This window comes from Theropithecus gelada, chromosome 4, assembly GCF_003255815.1.
Source record: "Theropithecus gelada isolate Dixy chromosome 4, Tgel_1.0, whole genome shotgun sequence".
NCBI classification, from domain to species: domain Eukaryota; kingdom Metazoa; phylum Chordata; class Mammalia; order Primates; family Cercopithecidae; genus Theropithecus; species Theropithecus gelada.
Genome location: NC_037671.1, coordinates 123,175,511 through 123,194,140, shown reverse-complemented (window position 1 = coordinate 123,194,140; position 18,630 = coordinate 123,175,511). Strand labels below are relative to the sequence as shown.

At 45.0% G+C, this 18,630-nt stretch overlaps 1 protein-coding gene across 2 annotated transcripts in view; it reads left to right on the top strand.

Moving 5' to 3' along the window:
- The window catches only part of SMOC2 (SPARC related modular calcium binding 2), a 213,262-nt gene that overhangs the window by 96,419 nt on the left and 98,213 nt on the right, over positions 1-18,630 (top strand). Inside the window, exons 5-7 of one of the 2 annotated variants that reach the window (XM_025383441.1) lie at positions 2,571-2,618; positions 5,982-6,032; positions 8,310-8,384. In XM_025383441.1, the coding sequence (XP_025239226.1) occupies positions 2,571-2,618; positions 5,982-6,032; positions 8,310-8,384 (174 nt within the window). Of the gene's footprint in view, positions 1-2,570; positions 2,619-5,948; positions 6,033-8,309; positions 8,385-18,630 lie in introns of both variants that reach the window. The other variant, XM_025383440.1, reaches the window with a different exon arrangement.

Below are 18,630 nucleotides of genomic sequence, written 5' to 3'. Positions count from 1 at the left end.
CCAAGCGCTTAAGCTACAAGACTTAATAGCTATTATTCCTCCCTTAAAGCAGAGACGTTTCCTCACATTGTACTTTGTGGTTTCTTCCACCAGAAATTCATGTCCCCATCACGACAAAAGCCCACCCCTTTAGAATAGCATTTAGGTGGGATGGGATCTCACAAATGGGAGCAATTCAGATGTGTCCTTTGGAATCCAAGGCTGAGGTGGATCACTCAGCAACCCTTTGTGTCTGTGAACAGCAAGCAGATCCTTAAGGTCCAGCCTCCAGCCCAGGGTTCACAAAGGTGTTCACTGTCTGCAGACATGTGCGTATCAGTCAACCCTTCTTTCTCGGCCCCCTTTCTGCAAGTACAGCCTGCAACCTTACTTGTTATAAACACTTGGAAGTTCAGCAAATCCTTATCTCCAGAAAAATGCAATGACAGCCTCGGGGTCTGGATTTGTGTGTTTACATGGCTCTGCTGGCCTCTGGAAATATGTGGCGCTATTTTCCCATCCTGGAGGCCAGGATCTTGCAGGAAGGCAGGGGCAGCAAGGTTGGGCGTCATCTTTTCATCCCAAGGTAGTTAAAAGGTGAAGTCAACGCACTATCAGAATCTCCTCCAATTTCTGTCTTGTAAAATATTTGAGTCATGAATCACAGAGCAGGTGATCCAGGGACACTTGGTTCTGTCTTAAAATTATCTCTTACATATGAAGAACAAGATCAAATTATTTTTGTGTGGATTTATTTAAGTAAACACTGATTGAATGCAAGGGCCTGATGAGAAAGCCACAGTCCTGGTTGGCTCAGAGACAGAGGCTACCTGAGGGTATAGAATGTTTAAATGTTGGATTCTGACCTCAGCCCTCATGAAATTTTGAATCTGCAGTCTGTACCGTTCTGTCTGTATAGTACAAAAATATTTTCTTATTTCAATTGAGAAACTCTCTCATGAAGGATATTATAATTATTAGCATATTTACATTTTCCTTATGATATTAAAACCTGCACAGAAATATTCAGAAATATTACCAAAATATGATCATTTCCCGTCAAAAGTAGAAAATACTTTTTGCCTCTTTCGGGAACACATGATAAAAATAAACTGATGACTAAGAAGCTTAAGCTCTTTAAGAAATCTGGATTTGTAAAGAGATGGTCCAAAAGGCAGAAACAAGGGAAGGAGGATTTTGAGAACTTCAGGAGGTGGCCACACAGTGAGGTTAGCTTTGTATCCTGAGGGATTCTTACCAAGAAAAACCTTGTGTTGCAAGGCCTGGAAACAATGTAATATGTAACCAAATGGTAACAGTAACAGCCGGGAAAGAGAGAAGGGCTGGCTTTGGTAGATGAACCAGGAGAATTATGTTCCTTTTTATCCCCTGGGGACAGCAAATTCCCAAACACATATTATTTAGTTATTTTTAGATATGCAGCCAGCAGGGAAACCGCTGAGAACATTCCCGTGTAAATCCTCATTCTGCTTTCCTGAAGTCAGCATTGTCTGATGAGTACCTGTCACAGAGGAGGGTTTGGGATGGCTGCACTGTGTTCCTTCATGGGAACTGCTGACGTGTGTTCAGGGGTGTCTGGGCAATGCGACCCCGAGGCAGCGTCCGCCAAGAGTGCCGGAGGATGGATGGCGCCTCCAAGTTCCTCCGTTTTCTCTGCCATCCAATGAATTGCTTGTAAATTTCCTGCCACATTACTATTGCATTTCCCAAAAATAAGATAAGCATCCCCAAAATGTCATAAGCTATATTTTTAATATGAATGTTGGTCTGTATTTCTGTCATATTCAACATTGAAAAAAAGAAAACAGAAACAAATAATTTCAAGTTCCAAAATGTTTCTGCTGAGGAATTTTACTGGGCGTGTCTATGGCTATGGGAATTTCAACTCAATTCTGAACAGAATATTCAACTGCCAACAAACTCTGAGAAGAACCATTTTTATTTCTCGAGTAGGTATACTAATGATGAGGGGGAAGTGGATCCGTATAGCGGCGTCAATCTGTGGGAAGAGAAAGAACTACACTTTCTGTTTGTAATATACATCTTTCAGCAATATATAAACATTCAAACTTGGTCGCACATTACTTAGTAGATTTTCAATAGTCTACCAAAAGGTAGTTCCTCACCATTCTCCTCTATAAATCAGAATCAAGCTGAAATCAGGGTTTTTAGTTATCTTTGGTTGTGTAATGTCTTAGGATTTTAAAAACATTTCCTTTTTTACCTAATTCACTTCAGTACCCCGACATGGGTATGTATGTTATGGTTATGATGACATTTTTCAGGTGAAGAGACTGTAATATATTGGGTTTTAAGGTCTTCTATACATGTGCAACCCCTTAGCACCGGAAGTAGAAACTAATCTTTTGTTGCTGAGTCCTGGGTCTGCAAGTTTAGATGACAGTGTCCCCTCAGGGTACTAGACAGCTTGCAGAATTTAAGTAGAACATGCCAAAGCACTGCAAATTAATCAAAATGGAGCAAAAACATGTGCGTAACTTAATTTGTGATGACCATTTAAGAGTCCAAAATAATTTCATTTCACTCCACTCCTTAATTTCCTCCTCTAGGTTCCATAAATGAAAAGTTACCGCAACGCGAAGGCACAGGAAAAACAGGTAACTATCTTAGAATAAATGTCTGTGATGATATACAACATCTAATTTAACCTATCCTGTGAAATAACTTCTCAAGTTAAAGTTTAAACATCCACTAGTGACAAGGATGAGAGCCGAGCCAGTTACTTCTTTATTCATTCAGCAAGTGCCATTCACTCTTACGATCACCAGCTCCATTGGGTCTGTGCTCTGCTGGGATCACTGGTGTTGAGCCTATGCTCTGTGGCTTGTTTCGGGACCATCAGCAGACACTGTTAGGACCCCTTGGAGCCTCCCAGTCTGTGACTGTGGAGAGGGCTGAGGCTCCGTGTTTTGGCTCCCTGTGGGATTCTAAACCATTGCAGTTATTGAGGACCCTGATCAAGAAGCCTCAACTCCTCCCTACAAGGAGGAGGAGGAACTGCTTTTCTACCCACAGCAATCCCTGCCTCTGAGACTGGTGCAAACAAGAGCCGAACAAAACCCTTAAACTTAAGCATCATATCACAGCCTGCGGGTCCTGTTTCGGGGTCTGTCACGTGCCCACCACCACTCCCCTGGGAAAGTCTCCATCCTCTTCTCCGCCCTTGCTTCGGCCAACACCCTTCAGTACCAGGACACATTTCTGCTTTTCTCTTACATCAGCCTTTAAAGTCAGAGGTTGTTTTCAAGATGACAGTGTAGTGAACCAGTAACAAACAAAAGTAATATAAAGACAGACCAGGCCAAGGCAGGCAGATCACCTGAGGTCAGGAGTTCGAGACCAGCCTGGCCAACATGGTGAAACACCATCTCTACTAAAAATACAAAAGTTAGCCAGGCATGGTGGCACATGCTTGTAATCCCAGGTACTCAGGAGGCTGAGGCAGGAGAATTGCTTGAGCCCGGGAGATGGAAGTTGCAGTGAGCCGAGATCGCGCCACTGCACTCTAGCCTGGGTGACAGAGTAAGACTCTGTCTCAAAAAAAAAAAAAAAAAAAAAAAAAAAAAAAAATTCGGAGTTTTATTCAACCAGTCCCTTCTGCATGTGTGGAAACTGTGGTGAGGCCCGTCCCTGCCCTGGAAGATCCTTTGCAAAAAGAGTTCTGTATTACTAAGACACAGACATGTTGGAGGGACAAGCTGGCATGAGAGTAAATGTCAGGCTATCCAGAGGGCGCCTGCCAAGAATGAGGCAGGAGCAGCTTCCTGGAAGGGGAATATGTAACAGGTGTGAGCTGGGACAGAAGAAGCCTTACAGTCAAGGAAGATAGCTCATTTTCCAGCTGAAAACTGATGACAGGCATAATGGGGACACTGGGTTGGGAGAGGGTTTATGTTTGGAAAGGAAGGGGTAAAGTTGCATAGAGCAATAGTGAGCTGCGTGAATTGAGTCAAGAAGATAATGGGGTGGGCATGTCGACATTTGTAGAGAAAGGAAGGGACAATCTCATGACTAGAAAAATTAATCAAATGTGGACAGGGAGGAGGAGACGGAAGGATCATCTTCTTTCAGAGGCCATTTCCTAATCCTGTTTATTATGATATTTATTGTACCCACTGTAAAAAAAAATCTAGAGGAATTAGTACATGGGCATGAAAGTGAGTTAAGGAAAGAACAGGCCCCCCACTTTAGGCCTGAATACGCAGAGGGGATACCTGGGTTAAGCAACAGAGCTGGTTTCCAGACACAAATAAGACGAGACACTTCACAGACTCTGATAGAGGGAAAATAAAAACTGCACAGCTCTTCGAGATTTTTGTTTTATTTCTGTAAGGCTGACTTCAGCAGCCACCAATGGCCTTGTTCTGTTTTGACAGAGCCACCCCGTCTGTGAGGGACGGGGGCATGGAGTAGGGCCTATGATGACCGCGCTGAGGGGGAAGCGTGGACAGGGCAGGAAGGGGAACAGCCTCTGATGCCCAGAATCAGGGCTGAGAGGAGGAATGGACAGTGGGCCTGTTAGTCACCCTGTACCCAGACCACACCTGCCCTCCCTGCTTGCCATTCAGACTGAGCTTTCAGACTGGCCTGGCCCCAGTGACTGGGGAATGGGCTGGTGGCCTCAGAGTGGTGACTTGGTGAGGCCTCAGCAAAAACACACAACAGTAATAATGTATTTGATTGTCCTCATTCCAAAAAATTTCAAATATGTTATTTTAAGACTTTTTGTATGTTCTTGTGTTTAAAATATGTTTCCCATTTTGTTTTATTTTCTTGGAAGAAGATTGTAAAATATTCAACCACAAAATATTCCTAGTTTATTGTTATTATCAGTGTTAGACTTGGATATTTCAAATAACTGATGTTACATTTTTGTCAGTATTTTGATAGCTAGCAAACTGTTTTCGAGAGATTGCTCAATGTTAAAATTTTTTGAAAATCTGTTTTGATTTTTCCCCTAAAATAAAGTCTTATGACAAACTTTATTCTTTAGACCACTGGGAAGTTCGTGATTTAGTTATCTACATAAGTCTTATGGCTGGACCTCATCTTTGCCACTTTTTCCTGTATTTCAGTCCAAAAGTTACCATTTAACAAAATGATATAAGCAAGCTTCAGTGAAAAAAAAAAAAAGTTTGATCCTGAGAGCACCACAGTGCCCTGTGATTGCTTCCCGGGTGGGGCCCTGAGTGTCTGGAGGACTCCTGGCTCACGGGCCTGCCATCCTGCCAGGTCTCTGAGCCATTTAAAACCTCTTACTTTACCAGGGAACCCAACGTGTGTGTGTCAATTAATCAAATACAGATTCTCCCCTTGGAAAATGCGAGTCCATGAGTGGTGCAGGGGCCTGTGACACCCCAGCCCGCCCTTTCCTCCATTCGCTGGTAACTTTCGCCCTGTCCCCTCCACCCCATGCGCCCCTCAGATCCTCGCTTAGATTATTCCACGGCAGCAGTGGAGAGAGGGAGGGCCAGAGGTGTAGAAGGGGCTCCAGAATTCTCCAGCCCTTGCCTTTCTCTTGGGGAAAACAGAGGGCGTGTTAAGGGGACATGGCTCTGCTCAACCCCACCCCAGTCCCTGCCAAGCCCTCTTCTGTAACCTCCGGTGGCCCGAATTTATGACTTCTCTTTCCCAGGGCTAGACTTTCTTTACTCTTAATTATTTTGATTCCTTCCTCATCTGCCCTATGGCCTGTGATTGGCTCTGAGAGTTTAGAACGGATGGGGTGTTTTCCACGTGGAAGTTAGGTCAGTGTCTAGCCTGGAGCATTTTAAATAGCAGCTGACTCGAGAGTGGGCGTGGATGCCGCAGGCAGTATCCGGTCGGGTCTGTGTGGGGTTGCGTTATGGTTGATCTGTGGGGACTGAGTGGAAGTCCTCAGCATCCTCCCGCATGCACACTTACTTAACTTACTCTCATAATTGTAGTCTCCTTGCAAATCTTTTCCGTTCTGAATTCAGATGATGCCGCGGCTCCGGCGTTGGAGACTCAGCCTCAAGGAGATGAAGAAGGTGAGCCGGGGGCGGGGATTGTACAGTTTGGGTTGGGGAGGAGCGCGAGGGATGGCGCGGAGCTGGGAAGTGGGGCGAGGCATCCTGTTAGAGCTCCATTCAGTAAGGAGTGTAACATGCCAGACACAGAAATGACCACATGATCTCTCTTATATGTGGAATCTATTAAAAAACAAACAAACGCGGTGGCTCAAGCCTGTAATCCCAGCACTTTGGGAGGCCGAGACGGGCGGATCACGAGGTCAGGAGATCGAGACCATGCTGGCTAACACGGTGAAACCCCGTCTCTACTAAAAAATACAAAAAACTAGCCGGGCGAGGTGGCGGGCGCCTGTAGTCCCAGCTACTCGGGAGGCTGAGGCAGGAGAATGGCGGGAACCCGGGAGGCGGAGCTTGCAGTGAGCTGAGATCCGGCCACTGCACTCCGGCCTGGGCGACAGAACGAGACTCCGTCTCAAAACAAACAAACAAACAAAACACACACACACACACACACAAACAAACAAAACCCCAACAGTGAGAAGAAGGAAACAGCAAGCGGAAAGGTTGTCACCAAGGGTAGGATAGGATGGAGAAAATAGAGAGATAAGGTCAGTGGCTGCAAAGCTGCAGTTATGTGGGATGGACAAGTCCACACATCCAGCCTACAGCACAAGGAATCTAGTTAATGATGAAATGACAATGGATGGCATCCCACACATCCAGCCCATAGCACGAGGAATATACTTAATGACAAAATGGCAATGGATGGCATAGTAAACATTTCCTAACCACACACCTGTGAAGTAACTGTGAGATGCTGGGAATGTGAATTGCTTGGCTGTAGACAGAATTTCACTGGGTAAATGTGTATCTAAACATCATGATGTTAGACAGGGATAAGAGAGCAAACTCACAAGCAGAAATGGACTGCGTGTGGCCGTGTCCAGCCTTATGAGGGCACCCACTATTTTTCCTGATGTCTTTGGAGCGAGGAGTTTTCCAATATCGCCATGTCGCATTCTCATGAGGGTTTCGTTAAATACACATTTCTAAGTTGAAATTTTACAGTTTGGATAATATAAAATGTATGGCCATTTTCCCTGTTTACATATCACATCTTTACAAGTGGTCATAACAAGGATAGATTTCCTGTTTTTACCTTTAATACATTGTCTTAGGTATTTACTAACAAAAATTACCAGGTCAAAGGGGACCAGGGTTAAAAGGCAAAGTGTAAGGAATACACTGTATAAATTAACAAAACATTAAAGTGTAGGACTGCATTATGCTTTGCAAATAATAATAATGGTGACTAATGCTGCATGGCCCTACGTGCTACACAATGTGGGCTCTGCTGCCGTGAGTCCCTGGGCCTTCTGAATGCCCTTCCGCAGATGAGAACCCTGTGGCAATTGACCCAAGTCCATCTGGGTGTAAATGGCAAATGGCATTCAGACCCAGACGTCTTCTTCAGGGTCTGTGCTCTCACGCACTAACAGTGACCTGCACTATATTCCTTTCTTTTTTTTTTTTTCTGTGACGGAGTTTCGCTCTTGTTGCCCAGGCTGCTGGAGTACAATGATGCAATCTCAGCTCGCTGCAACCTCCATCTCCCGGGCTCAAGCAATTCTCCTGCCTCAGCCTCAGGAGTAGCTCGGACTACAGGCACCCGCCACCACGCCTGGCTAATTTTTTTTTTTTTTTGTATTATTACTAGAGATGGGGTTTCACCATGTTGGCCAGGCTGGTCTTGAACACCTGACCTCAGGTGATCCACCCGCCTCAGCCTCCCAAAGTGCTGGGATTACAGGTGTGAGCCACCACGCCCGGCCCATTCAATTTTATTTGTTAAACAAGATTACTACAAAAGGGGTGTTCCTAAAAAGTTTCAGGCAAAAGTTATATTTCACATATTGCATTTTGTATTGAGCCTTTCAACTGAGTGAAAATGTTGTATGTTGTGTGAATAGCCATTTTAACTACACAAGGATATCTTTTTGTACATTTGGGTATTTTTCTAAAATCTGATTCTTTTAAAGTGAATTCTGTCTAGACCCAAAGAGCTTTTAACTATACTTTTGGATAAAGAGAAGAATGCCAAAAATATTTTAAATGTATATTATGGTTTCCTTTTGTCTCATGCATATAATCATTGTAACTATTTCTTGACAAATGTACAATGTGTGTTATATTGATTTATTTTGGCTTTCGGACTGCTTGCTGCACTATGTAACTAAGGAACATCGTGCGTTCATGATGAATTAAAAATGCTTATCATTTCATTTTGGTTCATAGATATTGCATCACGTTACCCTACCCTTTGGACTGAACAGGTTAAAAGTCGGCAGAACAAAACCAATAAGAATTCAGGTAAGACGCTGCCTGATATCACTTTGTAAGGAGGGATTTAATAGATGTAGAAAATGATGGTTTTTTTGGAGTTAAGTGTTTTGTACTGTTGACCCTTGAACAACACGGGGGTGAGGGGTGCAGACCTGGCACAAACATCTGAGGATAACTTTCAACTGCCCCCCAAAATAATAGCCTATTGTAGACTGGCAGCCTTACCAATAATACAGTTAGTTAACACATGTTTTGTATGTTATATGTATTATATATTGTATTCTTACAAAAATAGAGAAAATGTTATTAAAAATCATAAGGAACGGAAAATATATTTACTATTGGTTACGTGGAAGTGGATCATCATAAAGGTCTTTGTCCTCTTCATCGTCTTCATGATGAGTGGGGTGAGGAGGAGGAAGAAGAGGAGGGGCTGGCCCTGCTGTCTCAGAGTGGCCGAGGCGAAGGAAACATCCTTGTAACTGTGGACCCATGACGTCAGAAACCTGTTGTTCAAGGGTCAGCTGTAAATATTTTCACCTGGTTACTCAGTCATGAAAATAATTCCTATTATTTGATCACCAGCATATATTTTAACATTTGGCATTTGAAAATTAAATTTTCTAAAGTCTTTAACAGATTTCTCTGTAGATGGCAAACAAACTATAGCTTTAGGTATAAATTGGAGATGTTTGTTAATAAGTAAATAATTATAAATTTGCTTCTGGCCTGATTTCAGAGATGTTAAAAGACTTTTGCTAATTTAGTTTAAAATCCTCCAAATGGTGTGCATTTTGTTTGCTCTAAAACAGTGTTTGAGAGAACGTTCACCTTTTAAAGCCGACTATTTTGACATTTGGAAGACCAGTAACGGGTTGCTTCGTCTTTGGTTAATGATTTTGACTGTTTTCATGGAAAAGGGTCTGTTCTGTAATTTTCATTTAGGCTCTCAGTTGATTGCATGTGTGTTTCTCATTGCCTTTTCAAATGAGGATTTCACAGATTCTTACTGAAGGGAAGCAGCTGTGTAGGTTTAAAGTAGTTCAGCTGCTGAGGAAATACGGCGTTAGTAACAGCTTGGATTTTCTACGATGAGCTTTGGGTGAAAAAAATTGCAAACATTCACAGAGGCTGCTTATGCATTAAAACTTTATCTGTGGTTATGCATCCATATATTCTTCTGCTTACAAAATAAATCAAAAGGTTTATTAAAGTTCAGGATACTAAGAGTGGTTCAATTCTCTCTTCACCCACCTATGCCTCTTATAGACCCAACCTAAAAAGGACCCTTGAGGGAAGTGCCTGAGTCCCCTTAAGCCAGCAGCCACCTCAGAACCCCATGGCAAGTCTATGGTGGGCCTGTCCACTGATTTTCACCTGAAAAGCTCACGTGGCGCAATGCCAAATGAGCTGGCACAGGTTCAGTGTGTGATTTCTGCCCCATGATGCTCTTAAATTACTGCCTCCAGCCCCAGAGTCTTAGCTGTTATCTTCTTGTTACTTTACCCTTCTGGGCTGAGATGAGGAAGGGCGCACCCCAAAGCCCCCCCCCCCCCCCGTCTACAGGCACACATGGCAGAAACATTCAACACCTATTTATAACATTTTTCTCAGAAATGCTTGTTATAGATGAGTTTTTCCTATTGTATGGAGATATTAATCCCTTTACATGTCTCATGCACTTTTGACACTGGGTTTTGTTCAATTTTGTCACCCCACTTTAAAAAGCTATTTTATTTGATTTATTTCTGTTTCATACCAATTTGTATATGAGAGATTAATTAAAACACTATATGTTTCAGGTTTACTGGTTGATGTGGTTGGGCATTTTGTCCCCACCCAAATCTTATTTTGAATTGTAATCCCTATACTCTGCACCTGCCAATGGAGAGACCAGGTGAAGATAATTGAGTCATGAGGGCGGTTTCCCCCATGCTGTTCTCATGATAGTGAGTGAGTTCTCACGAGATCTGATGGTTTTATAAGGGGCTCTAACCCCTTCGCTGGGCACTTCTCCTTCCTGCTGGCTTGTGATGAAGGTGCCTCGCTTCCCCTTCACCTTCTGCGTGATGGTAAGTTTCCTGAGACCTCCCCAGCCATGCTGAACTGTGAGTCCATTAAACCTCTTTCCTTTATAAATTGCCCAGTCTTGAGGAGTTCTTTATAGCAGGATGAAAATGGACTAATACACTGGTAGATCTTGAAAACCATTTGAGAATAAATATATTAGCACCTAAACTTAATTTGAAAAACAAATGTAAAACTCCTGTAAATGATTTTACTGGAAATATACATTATTTTATTTTATTTTATTTTAATTTATTTATTTTGAGAGGAAGTCTTGTTCTGTCACCCAGGCTGGAGTACAGCAGTGCAATCTTGGCTCACTGCAACCTCCGCCTCCTGGGTTCAAGCAATTCTCCTGTCTCAGCCTCCTGAGTAGCTGGGACTACAGGCACCCACCACCAAGCCTGGCTAATTTTTGTAGTTCTAGTAGAGATGGGGGTTTAACCATGTTGGCCAGGCTGGTCTCGAACTCCTGGCCTCAAGTGATCTGCCTGCCTCAGTCTCCTAAAGTGCTGAGATTATAGGCGTGAGCCACTGTGCCAGGCTAGGAAATACACATTTTTTTTTTAAGCCAATGTAACCATTTCAGGCTTTGGCAGATTAAGCTCCATGTAAGCTTGTGGAAGAAGAACATTTCTGTGTCTCACCTCTCACTTGCCACTTGCAGATTTCCAAGACTTCAAGTGACCTGCCAATTATAATTAACCAGTAAAAACTGAGCAGGCTTTTGGTATTTAGTGGGACTGAAAATAATGTTTTAGGAAATTCCAGTTTACAGAAGTTACCCCACACTATAATTTGATTTAAGTCAGCCGAGATGAGTGGAGCACGAAAGATGGCATTGAGTTGACTTACAGGCACAGGGCATGAAGCTACTGGACTCTGTTTGTGTTTAATACCAGTTTTCCAGCTACACGTTCTTTCTGAGGGGCTGAAGAAACACCTAGTTGGTATTTTAGGACATTAAAAATAATATTTAATTTATTAAGTTTTAACAATGAAATGACAAGCAATCATAGGATATATATAGTGACCACTGTTTTTGACATTTCAAATATCAGAAGAGTGTCATTTATACTTAATTTTTACTTTTAAAATATACTTTTACTTATAATCATCTTTGGTACATGTAGACACATTCATTTGAGAAAATGTAAATAATTTTTGACAATTATTTGGGTATTTTAAAAAATTTACCTAGCTTGTCAGTACTTTTTCATGTTCTTTTATAAAAAAGGGCCAAACTGAAAATGCATTGCTTTTTGTTTCTCTCTTATTTCTTTATATCAGTTAAAAGTAGTATTTTTCCCCGTGAATTTGTATGAAAATAATGTAATGTGACTTTTGTTACCGCAGACATAGAATATGGTTACCATGCATCTAAATGCCTATGTGTACACTAGGAAGATGCGGTCCATATGCTTTGGAGCATATAATGATAGTAGTTTTCTTAAAAGGGACTATTCTTACAAAGGAAAATAAAATACTTCTACTCTGAAAATTTGTACATGGTAGCTACACAATAAAATCATGCCTCCTGTGGGGTTTGAATCAAATTGGGATCTGTAGCTCAGGCAGAATTCCTTCATACCCAGGCCAGATTGGATTTAGATTGGCAAAGACCGCCCCCCTCACCACCAGCCTGTTGCTCACCCTAGGCCCCAGCAGAGAGCCCACCGAGGGTGGCCCCTCACTGCCCTCCGAGGTGCTCTGCAGGTGTTGAGTGACGGCACTTGAAAATTCGCACATAGTAGCCACACAATAAATATGTATTAAATTAATAAAGAGTTGTACCAGCATATGTTCCACAGGCCCTATTGTAGCATCATTACTCTTTTTAAAACAAGCTGAATGAAACAAACAAAATAACCAAATTGATAAATAACTGGCAAAGAGAATCTAGGCACCCCTAGAGGTTGCCTATTAGACTTATATTGATTTAAATTTAATAAATATATAAGTCAAACATTCTCTTGGCTCATTTAGTAAGAAAATCATCACTTTCATCATGTGAATCAATATACATTAAATAGATGAGTAAAATCTGAAGTTGCCTGTTACTTAAAAGTGTATTACTCCATTTTTCCCATCAATATAAAATTGTGTTAATTCTTTTACTGTCTCAAATAATCTTTGTTTTATTACTCTTTTCATAGAAGATACATAAACTAATTACAAGATTTTATCAGATAAGACATTTTGTAGGATACAGTCTTTTAATTATGTAAGATTTAAACAAATGTAAATCGAATTAGTACTCTTCCCTACTGGCATATTAAGTACTCTCTAGATTTCTGCCTGATTTCTTTTAAAACCGATCTAAAATATTAAAGAGGAGACTGCAACTTCTTTTCTTACTTGAGCCAGCTACTAACATCTTCACAAAATAACACTCTTCATGAATTACAAACACCGAGGTGCTTAGGGTTACATAACCCATTCATAATAAAACATATCTCCTCTAGACAAAAAAAGCATATGATCGTGGCACGTCAAAGCCAGGAAGGGCTCTGTCTCTGGGGCGAAGAGGCATCCAGGCTCACAGGACGGTTTCTGTATCATGGGTGCCATTGGCCACCATTTGCCGTAGTGACAGGACCCAAGGGAAGGAGCGTTCAGAAATAATGGGAAGACAGAGAACGTGTGGAAGGCCAGCTGTCTCACATTTTGGTAGGATGATTATTCAGTGGGATGAGTCGGTGAAAACTCATGTTTGAACTGCGTGTGCTGTGTGCATCGCCCGTTCCCCACCAGGTATCAGTGTTTTTCACATTTTGGTAGGATGATTATTCAATGGGATGAGTCAGTTAAAACTCATGTTTGAACTGTGTGTGGCGCCCGTTCCCCACGAGGAATCAGCGTTTTTCACATTTTGGTAGGAATTATTCAATGGGAGGAGTGGATTAAAACTCGCATTTGAACTGTGTGCGGTGCCCGTTCCCCACGAGGAATCAGGTTTTTCACATTTTGGTAGGAAGATTGTTCCATGGGACGAGTCGGTTAAAACTCGCGTTTGAACTGTGTGTGTGTGTGCAGCGCCCCTTCCCCACCAGGTATCCGCGTCTTTCACGCACAGTGAGTTGCCATCACGTTGTTTTCAGGTGCCATAGTCTTCCACAAGACAGGGGACCAGATAAGCCCCATCATGTTATACTTACTCTATGTAGATTTCTTAAAGTCATGCTGAAAAACTTGTCTCGATTTCCACCAATTAATCAACACGTTAAGGTATCCTACTATTATGCAGAGCACTGAGGAGAAGGTGAAAGAAGTAAGAAATAGGTGCAGGAGCTCAAGAAGCTTCTGTTAAGCTTCTGTAGAAACTTTTCTGTACTTAGGAAGTTAGAAGCTTTCTGCTGGGCTCCTGGGCAGCCTGCCCCTGGAAGGGGTGGGGGTGCAGAGGAGGGGCATGGAGGCCCCCCCATCTCAGGCCTGCACAGGCCCTTCTGGGACTGCATGTCCTGGAAGACCTTTCCTGATTATCAGGACACGAGGCCAGACGTGGGACCACACACAGTCCTCGGAGCTGGCAGTTAAAGGCAATTCGGTGTTCGTGGCCCGCTGGCAAGGTGGATTTGGTTGCTTTCCTTAACATCGTGTGCTCAAATCCTGACACAGCCATGCTGCCACAGGGCTTTGTCACGTGGGGAGATGGTCAGGTCGGCTGCCCATCTACATTCTGTGTTTTGGGGACCTCATTTGGTTCTGAAATGGGATTCACTTTGCCCAAGATGCCAGGAGCATCTGCTGCTGGGGTCCCTCTCACCATGGGGCATGTGCTCCCTCGGGCACGAGTTCTCTCTGGCATTTTTGAAAGGGCCTTTATATCACTGAAAACGAAAGCTGAAGCAGTGCCTGATAAAGAGGGGAAATGGATTTCGCCAAGTGGGCCTGGCCCCTACCGGCGTCTGCACAGCGCTCGCCTGCAAGCGCAGCTCAGGGCTTCCCTGGGCCCAGCTCCCGGCTCCTCTCGGCCTCTCCTTCAGGTCGGACTTTGCTTCTTTGGAAACACGCTGCCACCGGGCCTGCAATCATTAGCCGGGATGAGACCAACTGGTTAAAGGCTACTTCATGTTGGAGATTTAAAAAAACACATATTGCAAAAGCGGTTCAACGCGCAGAGAAATTCACCCATTCTTGTCTCACCCGTCAAATATCTGGGGTCCTGTGACCTGGGGTTCTGGGGTTGGCTGGTTGCGAAACAGGGTGACGAGGAAGACGGAAGAGCTGTGTCAGCATGCAGCTCCCATCCCACCAAGCTTCCCACCAGGGGCCAAGCAGGGAAGCCCTTACCGTCCCGTCACCTACACAGGTGGCTGGGTAGAGAGAGGCTGGGTGCTGGCTCAGCCAGCCCAGGGAGCTCCTTCTCCCTCTGCCAGCACCCTGCTCCCTGTGGGATTTGGGATGGATGCACGGAGTGCAGGGCCGCCCGTTACGAGGTCCCACTCATAGCATGCACTGTGGAACCTAAATCATGCCTCTTGTGGGGTTTGAACCAAATTGGGATCTGTAGCTCAGGCCGAATTCCTTCAGACCCAGACCAGATTGGATTCCGATGGGCAAAGACCCCCCCAGCAGCCAGCAGCGGGGCGTGGCCGCCCCGGACACACCTTCGCTTTAAAGGAAGGGCAGAGGCCCCTGGAGCTTGACGCTCTCCGCCCTGAGCACCTATCTCTGTTGACCCCTCACCGCCCTGAGCCCCTGTGTCCTGCGCGGTCCTCCTAAGGCCGAGGCAGCACCCGGCAGCCCCATACCAGCAGGGTGGGCGGCTGCTGGCTGGGTCGGGTCCAGACACCGCTGGGGGCATCGTGTGGACGAGGTGGACTCTGAAGTTCAGGGCCTCAGAGCAACACCCTCCTCGCTGTGATGGGGCCCAGGCAGGACTGGGTCCTCGGGCCATGCGGGTCTCAGCCCGAGGCGTCTTCTCCACTGTTGCTGGGGACCACCCTCCAAGTCCAGGCCTTCCCCTCCCTGCACGGGGATGCTGAAGTGTTGCCGGGGGTCCGCGGCTGCGCGGGAGGGAAGGAGGGACTCGGGTGCGGGTCCCAGCTCCGAGGGCGTCCGCGGCCTCTCCCGGCTGGGGTGGGGCTGCCCACAGGACTCTCTCCCCGCCCACGCTCGGGAACCACTTGAAGCTGCGGACTCCTTTCCTCCAGCGTCCTTGAAGCCCGACGTGGGGTGCGGGAGCGGCCTCGGGATGATTAGTTTTTAAGGCGAGTCCGGCTCTGCACCCTCCGGCCCCAGCAGCCCACCCTGCGGCCCCTGCGCCTCCCCACGCGGGAAGCTGTTCCTCGTGGCCTCTCAGACGGTGCGGGCCCCGGGCACTGATGCTTCATCGCCTTTATTTCACATCCCACGCGGGCGCTGGAGGCGACTGTTTCCTGCCTCCTCCAACGCTCTCCCAAAAGCCCAGGGCTGTTTGAGGCCCCCAGAATGCGCCTTGAGTTCCCAGGAGCTTGCTCCAGGCCGAGCCCCCAGGACCCTGCGGCCTTTTCATCTGTTGTGTTAGGTTTTGCTTGTGAGCTGGAGAGAACAGAGAGGCCCCCAGTTTTGTCATCTGTGAAATTCCTCCTCCTGCTTGGGAGAAAAATGCCTTCCTCCCTAAACCATTAAAAGCAGTTCTGTTCAATGTCCAGGAAGAGTCCTTGATGTCCAGGACGCCCTGCAGTTCACGGAGCCCCTCAGTGGAAAGACTCCTGCTTTATTTAGGGATGATAATTTTTGTTTTAGCGCACATATTAAAATTAGTGCCAAAAGATAATTATCTTTTGATTCTGCTTTAAATCATGCTAAAATGCGTTCCCTAAGGGAAAATGATACAAATTATGTTTTCTTTTTTTATTTCTAAGTTTTTCCTGTTTATTCTGTTTTTCAAATATGACATTACACAAACATCAAGATACCAATTAGATTCATAAGTTATTAATTTTTGGTCATTTGAAGAGATTAAAATACTAAATGAAAGCAAATACCACCTCATAAGTATAGACTGTAAAAGTGTATTGTTTAAAAACATTAATTAACTTACCAAAATATGCATAACTGAATGTATCCAATTTTCATAATTATAAAAGAAGGTTTTAATTTCAATCATATTCGATTTTCAGATTTCAATATTCAATCACACTGTGGTTAAGTAATCAGAATGAAGCTTTTCAACATAAGTACAGAAAATAGTAATAAAAGCAAACCCTATCCCAGTGGTTTGGAAACACACACCAACACGTGTACACACAGGCCTTGAGCTCTCGCCTTGGAGGGAGGGGTATTTGCCTGACTTCGTTTTCTAAATCTAAATGACATTCAACTCCTCCTTAAACTAAGGAGGTCTGATACCGGCCTCATATGATGCTCAGGGGCCACCCGGCAAAGCACTGTGTGTTCTAATGCATCACAGAAGCTGATTCTTAGACTAGCCCTGTGAACTTGGAGGTGCTTGTCTAGTAGGTAAGTTCATTTTTCAAAATCTCTAAGTGGCCGAGGCCGGGGTTTACCCCAGAACTGTGATTTCCAGCCTCCTCCCGCGGCCCGCAGATTGACAGGCACACTGAGTTCCAGAGCTGCTGGCCTCCGGGGCATCTCTGAGGCTGACAGTGTGGGAGGGGCCCAGTGGCACACACCTGTGAATGCTCCCGCTCCCAGTGATCCTCCACCAGGCAGGGGGTGTGGCTTCAGAAGCCATCTCATGGCAAACAGCACCAGGCAGAAGCTCTCTCAGGCACACACATGGGGCCTCCAAAGTGAGAACCAGGAGATCGGCCATGTCTCCACCCCGGACCCTGCAGGCAGAGCTGCAACCTTCTCATTGTCTTATTTAGGAGGGACCACGTCAGGCATGGGGAGGAGACGGGAGAGTGGTCGGCGCTGTGTACCATGAAGGTGCATTAGGACACTGCCTGCCGCAGAAACCATCTTTTCTGCACAAGGGAACACAGTGGCTGGAGAGATACTAGGTGTGCTCACTCCTCCTCCTGCACGCCGTCAGTCCCCTGGAAGCTTTCTTCCCATCGAAGTTATTGTTGCTGCTGCTCGGAGCCTCCCTGGTCCCTGGGAAGGACAGAAAGGGGGCCTGGGCCAGTTCTCGGCCCCCACTGTGTGATCCTGATCAATGCATTTTACCCATCTGGGTTTCAGCATCTCATCTTTAAAATGATAATGGTAAGACCGACCTCCCAGAAAAGCCCCAGAACTCAGTCTGGTTGGATGCACCAGTGTCCACTTGGTGTCTAGGAATGGAATTAACTTCCAGGTGTGCACACTGAGCTTGGTATTGGACTCGGCAAATAGGAGGGATTCAGGGCATCTCTTGAGGCTGTGTTTGTGCTTGTGAGTGTGTGCATGTGTATGTGCACGTGCGTGTGTGTGATGATGTGCATGTGTGTGCATGTGCGTGTGTGTGCGCATGTGTGTGTGCGTGTGTGCATGTGTGTGCATGTGTGCGTGCACACACATGCATGTTTATTATAATAGTAACTAGGTTTTTGAAAAATCAGGTACTAGAAATGGTAATGACAGGATTAACAGCACCAAGATTTACGTGTTGCTAAGAAATTTGTGTCTTGTGATTACAGATTTGGCTTGAAGCATAAACTGAGTGAAATATCTATTTTTGCTGTTCACACTTAAGAATAGTAACTTAGGGCCAGGTGTGTGGTGTCTCATGCCTGTAATCCCAGAACTTTGGGAGGCCAAGGTGGGTGGATCACCTGAGGTCAGGAGTTCGAGACCAGCCTCGTCAACATGGTGAAACCCCGTCTCTACTGAAAATACAAAAATTAGCTGGGCATGGTGGCGGGTGCCTATAATTCCAGATACTCAAGAGGCTGAGACAGGAGAATCGCTTGAACCTCGTAGGCAGAGGTTGCAGTGAGCTGAGATTGCGCCGTTGCACTCTAGTCTGCGCGACAGAGTGAGACTCTGTCTCAAAAAAAAAAAAAAACAGAGAATAGTAATGTAGTAGAAGAGATTTCACTGTGATTCCGTTTCCATGGTCTTCCCATCAGTTAGCTTAAAGACCCACAGATAATTAATATGGCCCATGAATAATATGACCCTTTGGGAAAAGACTCATGTGGTCAGGTCACACTAAGACGAGAATTCCTGCTAGCTCTCGCCTACCAGCCAAGGAGCACCCACCAATGGCGTCTTCTCCAACTGCATCTTGTTCTATCAACAGCAGCCCTCTCCCTAGCTGTGAGCGATTAAC